This window comes from Peromyscus californicus, unplaced genomic scaffold, assembly GCF_007827085.1.
Source record: "Peromyscus californicus insignis strain IS unplaced genomic scaffold, ASM782708v3 Scaffold_13__1_contigs__length_99412109, whole genome shotgun sequence".
NCBI classification, from domain to species: Eukaryota; Metazoa; Chordata; class Mammalia; order Rodentia; family Cricetidae; genus Peromyscus; species Peromyscus californicus.
Window position 1 is genome coordinate 45,169,656 of NW_026294424.1, and position 15,624 is coordinate 45,185,279.

At 39.1% G+C, this 15,624-nt stretch overlaps 1 protein-coding gene across 1 annotated transcript in view; it reads left to right on the forward strand.

The window, feature by feature from the left end:
* The window catches only part of LOC128108875 (cytosolic beta-glucosidase), a 134,002-nt gene that overhangs the window by 56,513 nt on the left and 61,865 nt on the right, over positions 1 to 15,624 (forward strand). The window contains exons 3-4 of the mRNA XM_052735893.1: positions 4,975 to 5,771; positions 6,467 to 6,590. Coding sequence (XP_052591853.1) covers positions 4,975 to 5,771; positions 6,467 to 6,590 — 921 coding nt within the window. The remainder of the gene's footprint in view (positions 1 to 4,974; positions 5,772 to 6,466; positions 6,591 to 15,624) is intronic.

Here is a 15,624-nt window from a genome sequence, read left to right on the forward strand (position 1 = left end):
TTATAATTTCATAGTTGGCTAATTTGGCCTGCCTGACTTCCCTTCTCTCCATCCCTTCATCTCTCCCTCCTCCCATCCCTCCCTTCCTTTCCCCTTTTCCTTTTCCTTCCTTCCTCTCTCCCCTCCTTCCTTTCTTGCCCCTTCCTTCTCCTCTTTCTCTCTTTCTTCCCAATCTCTGTCTTACTGGAAGCATGCTTTCTGAAACTTGTAGCTATCTTCTCTTATAACAGACTTTCCCTATTTCTCTGTTCTGTATAATCCTGTTCAGTGCTGATGAGACAAAGGAAAAAAGCCCATTCCCTGTGGTGTCTGATTTCTGTGGCATTGTGAAAAAAAAGATGGCCTTGCCCAGTTGTTTTTCTCTCTCAGGGAAGTCTGGATTTGATCAAATGAGAGGACTGAGTTGGCTGGTATGTTGTGCAAGGATCTGAGGTTGTGTTGGCAGGTGCAACAGCCTTTGGGAGACCACGTTAAATGGGTCACATAGAGGCAACTTATTCTGAGATGGAGGCAAAGAAGAGCTATATTAAGAAGAGATAAGTCAGCATGTGAGAGGCCCCTGTGAGACAAATCACCTCAGAATTCAAGTTCCTTGGGATCTACTTGCAGTTAATTTTTGTCACTGGGTGTTTGATGTTGTCATATTATTTCAAACAATGCTCACTTTGCCATGCCAGCCCCACCACCCAACTGCCCCATGCTACCTTTGTATGCCAGTTAGTCTGAGATGGTTTATTTTTTCATACATCTACTCCAACTTTTCAAAGATCAAATAAACAGAAATGGGCTTAATTAAAACAAAAGTGTGGTATTAACTATGAGAGAAACTTGTAGACATTTTACTTTTTCAAATAGTCAATCTTGTCCTAACTATCTGGAACAGAACAGAGTCCAAATGACCATTCAATGTCAAGACCTTCAGATTGGTCACAGGTGGTCACTTGAGAACATCGAAGATTAGTTGTCACTGAATCTTACTTAGCAGTCTTATTGATAAGTGAAACTCAGTACCTTCAACGCTATGACCTTATCCAATTCTTATAGTCACTGCAAGGTGGCACTGTTAGCATCTCTTTTCCAAAAATGAGGACTGTAGGCATGCAGTGGTCAAGTGGTTTGTCTAAGTTCCTATGACTAAGTTGTGTGAATATGGCACCCTGTTCTTAGAATCTCATTGTAGCTGGGCATACAGTTCAATGACAGACTGCTTGCCTAGTGTTCACAAAAACCTAAGGCTCAATCCCTCCCTATTAACACACACACACACACACACACACACACACACACACACACACACTCACCACTCTACCACCTCACAGAAAACTTGTAAAAGTTGTATTATATCATCAAGTAAACTGTATAAAGCTGAAGCAAAAAAGGTGTTCCATTCTAGGATATTACATATAAATTATGCAACAGAGCATGAATACCTAAACACATAAAACGTATTTAATGCCAACTCATGATTATCATGTTGCCTGAATTAAAATTGATTGGTTACCATTAAAGAGTTCTCATAAAAGGATAATAAAAAAAAGATCTGATATTATGACCAGGTCTGAGTAGGTAGAAGCTGAGGCTAATGAGAAGTCACATTTTCTTTGGTTTAGGAACATTTGTAAACAGGAAAGATGATACGTTGTTGTGGGGGAAACCTCAGACTCAGTATGGGACTAAATATTGTCTATTCCATTTGAGAACACTCAGGCTCTCTTGATACCAATTTTCATGTGTTTAATAGGAATAAGTCTTAGTGCTAGAATTAAGTAATAGCGCATGATATGTAGTGTATATATAGTATGGACTCAATAAAAGAAACTCATCTGCAAGACAAGCCAATGAAAAGAGTTCATTAGGAGGGGCTTAAAGCTTACCAATACCAAGGTTAGTTAATGTACTACATCAGCTTAGATACTACAGTTACAAAGTGGGAAATATAGATTTATATTGGTCAAGAGATGAGTTTGGAACACTTTTTTTTTATTGAGAGAGAAAAGGAAAGCTATATATATATATATATATATATATATATATATATATATATATATAGCTTTTCCATTGCTACCAAAAATCAACCATCACTGACTCAACTGCTTAAACCAACACAATCTGTGACATCAGAGCTCTGTTAGCTGGAATCAAGATATCTGCAGTGCTGTGTTTCTTTTTAAAGCAAATGAGGCAGTCTCTGTCTTGGTTCATGATATTGTTGACAATTGGTACTGAGGTCCTTATGTTCTTGCTGGCTATATTCTGAAGGTCACTTTCACTTGATTTTATTGGCTTAGGGATGTCCTTATTCATCTTCAAAATCAGTAGTGGCAAATCAGTCTCTCTCAATATAGCACAGTCTCCACCTCTTGTTTATTGTTACATTTTCTGATCATTTTTCCCTGCCATACTCTTCTACTTCTAAGGACTTATGTGTTATATTGAGTCCATTTGAGAAACCTCATGTCAAGGGCTTTACCTCAATTGCATTTGCATAGTAGTCTCCTTTGACTCTATAAGGTAACACACTCATTTATTTCATGGGCATCTTCAAAAAAAAGAAGGAGTTATTCTGCTACAGTTACAAATGAATATGTTCACAAAACATGGAGTTTTTGTGCATGACTCATGTTATTTTCCTCTTTTCCACAGGAATTAGCCATGATTAAAAATACTCAGGCAGGTCAACAATACCCCAGTGCATAATAAGTTTTCTGCTTTCTTCTCCCCATTCTCTTTCCTCTTCAGATGAAGTATCTGAACTTTCATTCCCCAGGAATGACTTTTTTTTAAGAGAGTGACTATATAAACACTGGCCAGACAGCATATGAAAATAAAACTCTGACCCACATAAGAAGCCCAGACAGCTAAACCACAACCTCTGTAGCTGTCTGCCCAGAATAGTTAGGGTTACCAACAACTTCCACTTTCTATAGTTTTTGTTCCCATCATAGGTCTGCATCCAAATAAGGCCAACCAGAGAGAGCTAAATATGCCCCCAAAACCAATCACAGAAGACACTCATTTCTACCCAGCCTTTTTCTAGCTACCTGGGCTGCAACTCCAGTTAGAGCACGCCTGATGCCTTCTGCTTTTTCTTTTTTTTTCCCTCCCAACGGTCCTTGAGTACTTGCCAAATTTGAGTAATGACGGTTGACTTCCTTTTCTATAGCAAACTGAGTACATTGCCTGTTTTCTTCTTTCCATGGTCTTCATGGCTGTATCTCCTTGGGTGTTTTGGACATTTGGTTCTCCTTGTTAAGGAACATTTTGTTCCTATTGCCTTATGATGATCATTTATATTTATCTAATGATAACAGCAATATTAATTGGTAGAATGACAGATAACCTATGCTGAGCCCTTATGATGTGTTAAGAAATGTTCTTATTATATTTGGTCTATCAACTAATTAAACCTTCACACAATAATTTACTGAAGTAGGTATCTAGTGCTATCTACATTTTATAGATGAGCACAGATAATTCAGGGAGATCATGGGGCTAGTAGGTGACAGAGTGGCAGTGGACTTTAAATAGGCTGGCATCCATAGTTCAGTCTTAAATCCATTATGGCATACTGTTTTTGGAATGTGCTTGCAGATGCCCCAAGTTTAGGGTGAGTATAACATCTCATTTTAAAATAATATGCTAAACATTATCTACACTTTGTAGTCCTACCATAGTTTACCTGTTTACAAGCATATCTGTATTACTTGTGGAGTTCTTACGAGGAAGAGAGTCCTGCTTACTTTCCTAAGTTTTTATGCCCAGCATATAATTGTTCTTCTATCAATATGCATTTAAGCAGTAAACAAGGGGATAACTGAATGGGTGAAACAATGCAGAAGTCTGTTTCTATATTCCATAAGTTAGAAAAGAAAAGAAAGAGATCTTCCTTGTCAGTAAGCCTCCAATGCAATACTACATATGATTTTACACCATTTCTCTTGAACCCTCTTAACTCAGGCCAGCTTTTCTCCTCTAAGTGCCTGTTCCTTTCATTCTTTTAAACATGAAGCCAGGTACACTACTACCATACCCTCTCCTTAGAGAGTCACTTTCAAGGTAAGAGTCATTGTATGAGGCTAGTGCCAATATCTTCTTGGCCTTGGTTTCTGAGGCAGAGCCTCTTCAACTTAATAGAATTCTTCTGAACTCTACAACAATTTGGCCAGTACTCGATGGTTCATGCCATTCAGGAAGAATCAGCTGAGAGGGAGGGCTTACTTGGTATTTTTGTAGATTGTCAGAATTGTAGACTGAACTCTATCAGGGAGGCACACTATGTGAGAACTCTTGGTATCTTTTATCCACATTCTGGGATACATGTTTAACTCTTTAGTTTCCTAAAAAAGGTTATCATCATGTTGCTGAGACTGACCTCAATGTACTTGGTTCAAATTTTTCCAAGTATTTGGGACCACAGGCATGTCCTCCTGTACCTGTTTTAGATGCTAAACCTTTGTGTGTACTCAGTGGAACTCTTTTCCCAGACTTGTAAGGCAAATCGGCCTGGCAAAGAACTGAGGCAATCATTTGATTTGCTTTCTTTGTTTACTTTTTAATACTCCTGGGATCTATTAATTGAACAGATCTTTATTATTCACTGAACTTTTGATATGATTCCAGGATTTGAAAGTTTAGAGATGAATTGCACATCCAAACCTCACATAGAGCTTATGTTCTTATGGAATTGATTTCAGTAAACACACAAAAAAGCATAACGTTAGGTGAGAACAACTTCCTCAAATGTATCTGTTTTGGAGCAATTATCTTCCCATCCCTGCATCCACATCTCACCATCACTTCCTAATTACCCTGTCTTCTCTGATATTCTCCATGCTTCTTCCCTACCTTTCATTGATCAACTTAAATACAATATATGTCTTGTTTTGAATAAAACTCATCCCGATACCTGTCTCATAAAACATGTTGGCATCATACTAAAAATAATCTTTTGCTTCTTATATTTTCTCTTCCCAGGAATCGACTATTACAACAAGATCATAGATGATTTGTTAAGGAATGGGGTGACGCCCATAGTGGCCATCTATCACTTTGATTTGCCTCAGGCTTTAGAAGACCAAGGAGGTTGGTTGTCAGAAGCAATTGTTGAAGTCTTTGACAAATATGCTCAGTTTTGCTTCAGGACTTTTGGAGACAGAGTGAAGCAGTGGCTCACCATAAATGAGCCTAATATTCTTGCTCTTTTGGCCTATGACATGGGTATCTTTGCTCCTGGTGTGCCTCACTTTGGGATTGGGGGTTATCAAGCGGCTCATAATTTGATTAAGGCTCATGCCAGATCCTGGCATAGCTATGATTCTTTATTCCGGAAAGAACAGAAGGGTTTTGTGTCTCTATCATTATTTTTTTGCTGGTTAGAACCAGCAGATCCCAACTCAGTGCTTGACAAGGAAGCTACTAAGAGAGCCATCAATTTCCAGTTGGATTTCTTTGCGAAACCCATATTTATTGATGGTGATTATCCTGAACTTGTCAAGTCCCAGATTGCCTCCATGAGTGAAAAGCAAGGCTATCCATCATCAAGGCTTCCAGAATTCACAGAAGAAGAGAAGAAAATGATCAAAGGCACTGCTGATTTCTTTGCTGTTCAATATTATACAACTCGCTTAGTCAGGCACCAGGAGAATAAGAAGGGAGAACTCAGCTTCCTTCAGGATGTGGAGATTGAATTCTTTCCCAATCCATCTTGGGAAAATGTGGGTTGGATCTACGTGGTGCCATGGGGAATACGTAAGCTACTGAAATACATTAAGGTAAATGAATGATGTATTTGTGTCTATATGTACCAAGTCATACTCTAGGAAGTCATATGTATCCATGTGTATGAACACCAAAAGGGTTGATTTTAGGTGTTAGTATGTCCATTTGTTGGCTGGGAAGAGAAGAGTAAGATTTGAGTTCATTAGGATGAACTAGCTGGCTTTAATACTAAAATGTGTTGTTAAATTCTGTCTATATGAGTAGCTTGGATGTATTTTTCAAGCCACTGTCACTGTTTTGGTTAGAAAAGACATTTTAAGGAAAGAGAACTGAATGTTTTCTGAATCTCCCCTATGCTAGTAGCTGAAATTACAATTTCAAGGTACCAGTTTTCTGGACCCCTCCTGTGGGTGATAGAAAATGTACCTGCCAGCGGGACCAAGGGGTTAAGGAGCAGTGACAATCAGCAGATGCTGATGGGAAGAAGGATATTTCTGTCTTCTCATTATGTTAAGAGTCATTTGACTGTCTTCATGGACATTTGCACAGTTTTGCTTTTCCATTGTTAGTCATAAAAGGTCAGTGTGTGGAAAATTAAGTTAATAGGGTCAGTGCAATTTGATGAAAACTAGTTTTGGGGTTGTAGCTTCCAGGAGATAGAGGGTAATGCACCTGATTTTATGAGCTTTCTTTTTTTTTCTTTTTTTTAACATCTGTTTGAAATGAAACTTCTGCTCTCTTGTTCTAGGATACATATAATAACCCTGTAATTTACATCACCGAGAATGGGTTTCCCCAGTGTGACCCCCCATCTCTTGATGACACTCAGCGTTGGGAGTATTTCAGACAGACATTTCAGGAACTATTCAAAGGTACCATTTGAAATGATGAAAGATCAATTGTGCAAACTTAATATAATTTTCCCATGTGCATATTTGCATTCAGCAAAGACCATTGATTTTGAAAGCTGAAATTCATGTAAATTAGTGTAAAGCCATGTAATTAGGAGAGGGGAGAGCAGGTATTTAGAAGAGGAAAGTGAGGATTAGGCCTAGTTTCCACTCTGCTGAAACTGAATCAAGGAAAAAACAACTGTCTTCAGCATTTCCTGAATTGTAGGTGAATGTAACAAGAATAGGATGGCAGGGAAACCATTAGGTATCATAAAACATCAACACCGCTCAGCTATCGCACACTCATCTGCATATTTTGATATCCTAACTGTCAAAAATGAGTTGACAGGATTTACAAGAATCTCAGTCTAGGATTTGAGCTATAACTAAGTGGCCTGGTTAGAAACAGAGATATGTGAACAACTTTCCAGACAAGATGATGATGATGATGATGATGATGATGATGATGATGATGACGATGATGATGATGATGATGGTGACGATGGTGATGATGATGATGATAGCTCTTCCAAGACAGTTCTTTTAATATTTGATAACAAATGATGAGTCATAATTATTAATTGATAACAGGCATTACTAATTAGTCTGCCACCTTGTCTGCCCTCCTGCAGCTTTTCTTGAAATATTGTTGTTTAGAACATTGCCACTGCCTCAGTTTTATTTCTTGCTCCTATAAAGGAGTCACAGCTGGAAGTAACACAAAATGAGACTACAATTTCCTTTTTTTTTTCAATCATAGCAGCCATATTTATTTATTATGATTCTATTGAAAAGTCTAGTAATTAGTCTCTAAAAAATTGCTCAGGAAGCACCAAAAGGAATTCTAGAATAAGATGCAAAGAGGTATATTTCTAAAGCCTGCTATTTGTGGATTGATTCTTCACGGAGTTCTGGAGCTTATTGAAAGACAGTGATCATATTCCTATAATCTAACCAAAACTAAAGATATTTTCAAAAATGACATTCACAATGTGTTTTTTGTTTGTTCTTTTTTTTTTGAGTGAGAATTCAATTCTGAAAATAAAGGGAAAATCTCTGCTTCTCTGAGATTCTTTTCTACTAATCTCTGTGAATGAGTCTAGTACATTGTTAACCTGCTGATGTTCCAAGGTTTCATCCTGAAGGAGAGGTAGGCTGTCATGTAGATTTGTGGATGGTTTATTAGTTACTGTCATGTTGCTGTAGCTAAATACCAGAAAGAAGAACTTTGAAAAGGGAGAGTTAGTTATAGCTTATGGTTTCAGGGGCTTCAGTCCATGTTGATTTGCTCTCATGAACGTGAGCCAGACATCTTGTCAATGGGTGATGTGGGTGAGGAGTGTTGTTGTTTACTCCATGGCCAACTAGAAAACAGTGAAAGGGGATGAAGGTGCACTATGACATTCTACTTTTCCCCCCAATTGTTATTCCACACAGCCCCTGGTCTATGGGATGCTCCCCTCCCCATTTAGGGTGCATGTTCTTCTCCCTGAAATGAACCCTAGGATAATCTCCTGACAGGCACACCCAGAGATGTGTCTCAACTGTCTCATTAAATCTAAAGAAGTCAAGTTAACAATGAAGATTTTGCATCACAGAAGATAGATACAGGAAACCAGAATGACTTGTTTAAAATTAGTATGTACATGTTTGGGAAAAGAGACAAAAATAGGAATTAACCTTTTTCATTTTCAATTTGGTACTGTTTATTGCTAATTATAGAAAGGCGTCTTCGCTGGCTTTTGAAATGATTTTAAGTGCTTGATACAATCCCTGAGATTTCTCATGCTAAACACTCAGTGGTAGGCCCATAAATGTAGTCATTTAGAGATGTGGGTTGTAACAGAATGTGAGAACAGAAATTGTGATTAAATTTGGGTTTCTAAAGGACAGGAAAAAGAAACAGGACTGACAAGCAAAAATACTATTCTTCAGCATGTTGACTTTCTATTGAGTCTTTAGATTATTGGCTGGAAAACGAACAGGATGTACACAGATGATGCTACCTCAACTTAAGATATTTATACTTTAGAATGGAGAGAATGATATTCACCCAGTAGAAAGGGAAACTGAAATGTTGAAGTTTGATCTTTTCCTGTGCAGATGTTCCATGGTACTGTTCTGTCACACCAGGTAGGAACTGAGAACCACGTCTCTTAATGAGTCTCTGTCGCAAGGCAGAACAATCAAGACCTTGGCATCCATGTTGCTTAGCTGGTAACAATTTAGTTAGGGCTGGTACAAACATTTTAAACTTAGCCGTGGGTTTATTGAGACATAACCCCATGTTATGTTGACTAGTGATTATATTATATATTTAAAATATCATTAATTTTTAGCATATGTTATCTTCCTCATCTTACAACATACTATGTATTTTCATTATAACTAATACACAATGCTGCTTTTGTTGTCTGATTTGTTGTCTTTTTGAGACAAGTTCTCATGTATCCCAGGCTAGCTTTAACCTTACTGCTGGTCAAAGCTGGTCTTGAACTCCTAATACCTTTCCCTCCATAGATATGTACCACCATGCCAGGTATACAATACCATCTTTGTTTGGGCTTAAAAAAGATATGAACCATTAAAATGTTTGGACATTTATATATTGGCAAATACCTATATTAATATGTATTTGTTCTGGACAAATATCCAAACGTGAGTGTGTTCACTTTGGGATGGGTATTGCTGAAATATTTTTAATATGTTTCTACACTAGGTGTTAGTAATTTGCTTTGTGTGGAATCATTTTTCCAGTAGCACGTCTCCTTTCTTCTGTGAGATGGTCCATGGTCCTGATTTGTATGCTTAGCACAGGTTCAGCTTGGAAAATGGGAGAGAGTACCGCCCTCGTCAATAAACAACTGGTTGGTTTAGATGAAATTACATGATGTGAACTGAGCCAATCCCAGCTTCTCGCTGAAAGTTTCTCACTGGATCCATTCAACCTGAATGGATCAGTTTGTTTCTTAGGTTGAAGGGGGCGGGAAAGCAAGTTACCGGGCCATTGATGGCTGCATTCTGCCTTATGAGCTTAGAAACATTACGGAGGGAGCTAGTGCGTGGAAAGGGAAGGAGCCAGGAAGCAGGGAGAGCTCTTTCATGGTGTTTAAGTCTTTTCTTCTAGTTTTTCATGGAATCTTGTTTTATTCATTTCCTTGAGAGACTTTATTTTCACCTCCATAAAAGTTATTACTAAGCGCTTTCTTCATAACTCCGTTCTGATGGGAACAAAAAGAGTTTTATTGATGCCGTTGTCTCACTTCAATCTCAAACAGTACTTTGGGTAATTATTCCTTTCTTACAGATGAGGAAACTGATTTGCAGAGAGTCCAAGGCACTTTCTCATATCAAAAAGCTACTAAACAACTTTTCCTGTGATAGGGAAGAATGTGTTATTAATATCATTATTGAGTATTTTTGTATTATCTATGATCTGTGAGTTGAGGACTTTCTGAGACAGTAATTTTTGTCCCCTCACACAAGTCCTTTTCCTTAAGCTTGCTGTTCAGACTTTACCTAGGTCGTCTGCTGTGGTTCTCCATGTCTCTGAAAGGGTCAGCTGGTTCTGTGATGTTGGGGAAATCTAAGACCCGTGTATCTGGCTTCTCACCAGCTGGAGCTACTCATGGATTTTCTGCGACTCCTCGGAGGCAGAGCTGATAATCTTAGTTGGCAAGAACTTCCCTAGTCAGAAGCATCCTGTGAGCAATTAAAAATAATAGTAGTTCAAGGAAGACATTTGTGGGAAGCCCTGCAGGTAAGAGCCCACCAACACCCCTGGGTGTCAGATGGATGATGGTTTTGTGATTCCTGTGAACAAAGCCTCCCCCACTCCACATCATGCATATGGACAGGCACATAATGACACTATAGTTGGATCGATGATATCCGCCTGCAGGGTTTTCAGAGCTCCCCAGGTAAAATCCCACAGCCATTTATTGAGCACTAAATGTAAGCTAATGTTTCTGGCTCATTTTGAGAAAGAAGAAAAAAAAAAGAGGGAAGAAATGGGGAGAGTGAGAGGGAGAATATTCACTAGTACCTTTTATTATTGCACTGTTTAATTCTATTTGAACATCTTTAAATAGGACATATTTTAATGAACATAGATACAGATAAGAGTAAAGTGGCAACCCAAACTTGATAAAACCAGACTTACATTTTAGATCTACAAATTGCTCATTGTGGGGCCCTTGGCAAATAGCTTAACCTGTTGGTCCCCGATTTGTTTACTGGTAAGTGTGGGAATAATGGTTTCAGTGGCAGAGTCGTTGCAAAGATTCCATCTCATCTAGTAGTTTACAGCATAAAGCTCCAGAAGCCATTGTCAGGTACATTAGAGGTCCTTAACCAGTGGTAATTATTGTTACAAAATGTGCATCCTTAAAATATTCTTATCACAGGTTATTTTTCTCACTATTTAAAGTCTCACCTTCATGGCTGCATACACATGAGCTGAACAAAAGCAACAACAGACATGCCCATGATGAGAGAAAGCTCACAAGACTTCAACCCTACACAAGAACCACAGTCAACTAATGAGTACTGAGAGCAGAAATAGTCTTTTCCAAGGAAGAGCACATCAATTGGTCATCCAACACCAAATGATCATCCCCGAAAACCTACATACAAGTAACATTATACAGACTGAGCAAGCTGTACTTCTGTAATTAATATATATTCTCAACCATTAATGAAAATAGAGGCCATGAATTTGAAAGAGAGCAAAGGAGGCTATACAAGAGGGTTTAGAAAGAAGAAGGAGGAGGAGAAGAAGGAAATGATTTATGTTATAATCTCAAAACTAAAAGAAATAATAAGAAAGTATCATTATGTGGCCCGTGGGATGGCTCAGTTGGCAAAGGTATCTGCAGCCAAGCCTGTAGACCTGAGTTCAAATTCTTGCATGCACATGGTGAAAGGAGAGAACTGGCTCCCACAATTTGTCCTCTGATCTCCACCCCCACAACAAATAGTATAATAACTTTTTAAAATGAGAAATAGCTTTTGAGGACTTATTATTTCCTATTCTTTCCCTTCTTTCCACGTTGTAGCAGAAGAGTCTCTTATGACTGCATGCTTTATTACTCTTTGAAGCATTGGCCATTTGGCTATTTCCTACTGGAAATGAGTGGGAGAGGCAAATATTCTCTGATTATTTCCTTCTGAGAGGGCAGAAAATTGGGTGAAAAAAAAAACAAATTGTTGGCAGAAAAAGTTATTTAGATGGATTTTTGTAGGTTTGGAGTTCAGTGATCTACAAATGCTTGTTTTTCGTACAACTTATGAGTCTTTATTCTATTCACAAGCTTAGTAGCAGTGCCGGAAACTCAGAGCCAGTGGGCAGTCTTGAAATCCCCTGCACAAATGCTCATGGATGGAAACCTTCCATTCTCAGTGTTGTGGATGGATATGAGGAAGAGGGAGGTCAGGGGAGGGGACTCTTCAGGGCAAGACTCCATCCAGCACAAACTAATTGTTACGAAAGTGGTTCCAGCCTGGGCTCCTGTTCTTCCTCATATTTGCTTAACTTCTGTCTGCATCCAGCATGGCTTGTCTTTGTACAGTCTGAGATTGTAGGTCCTTTCCATGCTTTTTAATGGTCTGATCTTCTGTGGTTGTGTAGGACAGGTAAACCTGTGTGAAGTTATGCAAAACCTGTTTTTGAGATCTGGTTCTGCCAGTTAGAAGCTCATTGATGGTGAGAAAATTTTTTTATAAGCATTCCTAATTTTAAAAAGTTAGTTTGTTTAATTAGCATACGGAGTAATGGAATTCCATATGATTTCTCCTCCTCCTGTTCTACCATTCCCTCTTGTCTTTTTCTCCTGTCTTCTGGTTTTTAATTTTTATTTACTGTCTGTTACAGGGTCTCATAGACCCAAGGCTGGTTTTGAATTTCTAATCATCCTGCCTTCCTCCCTGGGTGCTGGGGTTATAGATGTGTATCATCATGCCTAACTTGTCCTCTTCCTATATGGGTATCATGGTGCTTCATTCGAATTCAACCTTCTCCCCTACTATCCTCCCTCTCCTACCTCCCACTCTTCTTGTTGGTTCCTTTCCTCACCCAATTTGTCGTCCTTTCTGCTATCACATCACAGATACGCCATTGCTCTCTCTCTGGTACTCCCTTCCATCTCCCTGCAGACTTCTCCATCCCCTCTCATAGACCCTTTCTACCTTCATGTTCTTCATCTAGAATCTGAGTAGGAGCTAAAATGTACTACTTTTCTTTATGAGTCTGGCTTATTTTGCTTAACATAATGGTCTCCAATACCATCTATTTTTTTCTGCAAATGTCATCGTTTCATTCTTTATGGCCAAATAAAATTCCATAGTGTATATGCACCACACTTTCTTTATCTATTCTCCTGTTGATGGACACCTCGGCTGGTTGATTTCCCAAGTAGGCAAAGCTCTAGTCATTTAATCACAAAGATGAGGTTATTAAGAACATGCATCTTCCAAGAGACAGTGACAAATGAACAAGATGATGCATATAACGCCTGCATTGACTCTCACCATATTACAAAAGGGTCTGCTAATGGTGGCTAATTTTTTTGGGGGGTGGGGTAGGGTGGGCATGAATCCTCTGAAGGCTGAGCTGTATTTTTTCCTAATTATATATTTAGCCCCAAGCAGTGTTCCTATTAAATAGTAGTGTGCTACACATGTTTGTTGAATTTGATTATGTCTATGAGGGAAGGGTTAGTCCATAGATAATGAGAAATAAATGATGAAATGATTGGGATTCTTCCCCTAAAGAAATATACTCTGCACAATAAAAATGCATTCTTCTAGAAAGTTTCCAAGGCAGCCCAACTTTCCAGTTAGATCCATGCCTGAGCTAGCACAGCGGTGGATGATTGCAGAGAAGGTTTGTTAATGACCAGCTTTAGGCTTTTAATGACAAAACCCCTCAGCAAGATGTCATCGAAGTTATTGAAGACTTCATGGAAAGTGTTGAAGCTGATACATGGTAACAAGAAGGTTATAAATCTTGCAGTTGGATATACCACCAAGACAAGATGCTGAGCACAGAGTCCCCCTGCTGTTGTCTGTCAGTATTCTCCCTCCCCCGTCCTCTTCCCCTTCCCACCGAGAGCCAGTAGAGGAGAAATACATCTATTTCCCTAAGTAGCGCAGACCTGGCAGCCACCTGCCTATGCCAATTTCAGATCACAGAGGCCCATTTAACTGGACAAAATTTGTTAAGCACCTGCATTTTTCTAAATGTGCACGAACGTCCTAAGGATTAAGGAAAGATCTCAAAAGTTAATACATTGACCTTTCAGAAGCACTAACGAATTAAAAATCCATTGTCAGCTTAGAATAAAGACTCCAGTACCTGATGGAGATTCCCACACTGTAGCTATTGTTTTATTACTTCTTGAATGAGAATGATGCCACTTTGGCCCCATGAAATAATTCTTCTCCTAGTACATAGAGGGTTCTTGTGAGATATGTTTTCATGGCTTTCAGGGACATACTGGCAGCATGTAAGATTGCCTGGATAATGTTGGTAAACCTGTGCTTGGCTACCTTGGATGGCTGCTGGCAACAATCAGTTACATTTCTACTGTTATCAGATCAACTGTGTAGGTCTGCACATGTAAGTGAGAGCACGCAGTTTGTCTTTCTGTGCCTGGCAGAACTCACTGAATGCCCTCAGGTTCCTATTGTCACAGATCATAGGGTTGCCTCCTTCTCCTTTTTTAAAGCTAAGTAGTCTTCCATTGTGGATATGTGCTGTGTTTCTCCTTATGTATTTTTAAAAAAAGGATTTTATTTTTATTTGTGAGTATTTGCCTGCACACAGTGTAAGTGCATTGTGTGTGTATATTGTCTAAAGAGGTCAGAAGAGGACATCAGATCCTTTGGAACTGTAGTTAAGGGTGTTTGTGAGCCATGATGTGGGTGCTAGGAACTCTGTAAGAACAGCAACTTCTTTTGATTATCGAATTATTTCTCTAGCCCTCCCTACGTATTTGTTGTGGTGATTCCTGTGGGCTGTAGGGAATATTGCTGCAATGAATGTAGGAGTGTGTGTCTCTTCCATATTCTGCTGGCACGTTCTTTTCAGGAGTACCCAGTGGTAGTATTCTTTGCTGAATCTTAGGGTAGTTTTGTTTATTTAATTTCAGAAATTAGGAGCAGAATAATTTGTAGTATCTGTGTTCTCTATAGCTAGAGCACACATGAACTCAGGCAGCTAGCCTGACCTGAGCCATGACCTCTGACCTTCCTCAGCTTCATTCCTATGCTTCTTTTCCCTAGTGGCCTTCTTCACTTGTGCACTCTCTTAGACTTGTGAATGGGAAGGAGGAATGATGCTGGCGGTGTTTGAGAAGGAACAGGGGAGTGTGTGTAGGGTGTCTGAATTGTGTTCTGTTTCTGTGCCTTGTAGAAGTCACGGTTTTGACCTTCTGAATCCCCTTCATCTGGTAACTGGGACAAAATTAGCTGCTATCTTCTTAACCTAGTCAGTCACAAAAACAAAAGATCATTTGTATCTATGAATGCATTGGAATCTTTTTTTTAAAAAAAAACTTTTTTATTTATTCCTTGTGTCTTTTACATCATGCATCTTGATTCCTTCGCATCCTGTTGTATCCATCCTCTGCCTTTGCAACCCCAGTCCACCCCCCAAAAAAAAAATTCAAGAGAAAAATGAAAAAAGAAAAGAGAAAAATCTCATCATGGAAGCTGCAGTGTGACACAGTGAGTCACACAGTAATCCTTTTTATCCATATATCTTTACTCGCAAGTGTTCACTGCAAGTCAAGTCTGGTTTGAGGCCTCTGGTTTCTGCTACACCGTTGATGCTGGGCCCTCACTGGGGCTCCTCTTGGATATCCCGTTGTTGCCCTGTGTCATGCAGATCCTGCAGCTTTGGGTCTGCAGGACCAGTTCCTTCAGGTTTCCCAGAAGATCATAGATGGGGTGGATGCTGGGATGGGCTAACTCATAACCCTGGTTCTGGGCCTGGGTAGTTAGTTTCAGGGTT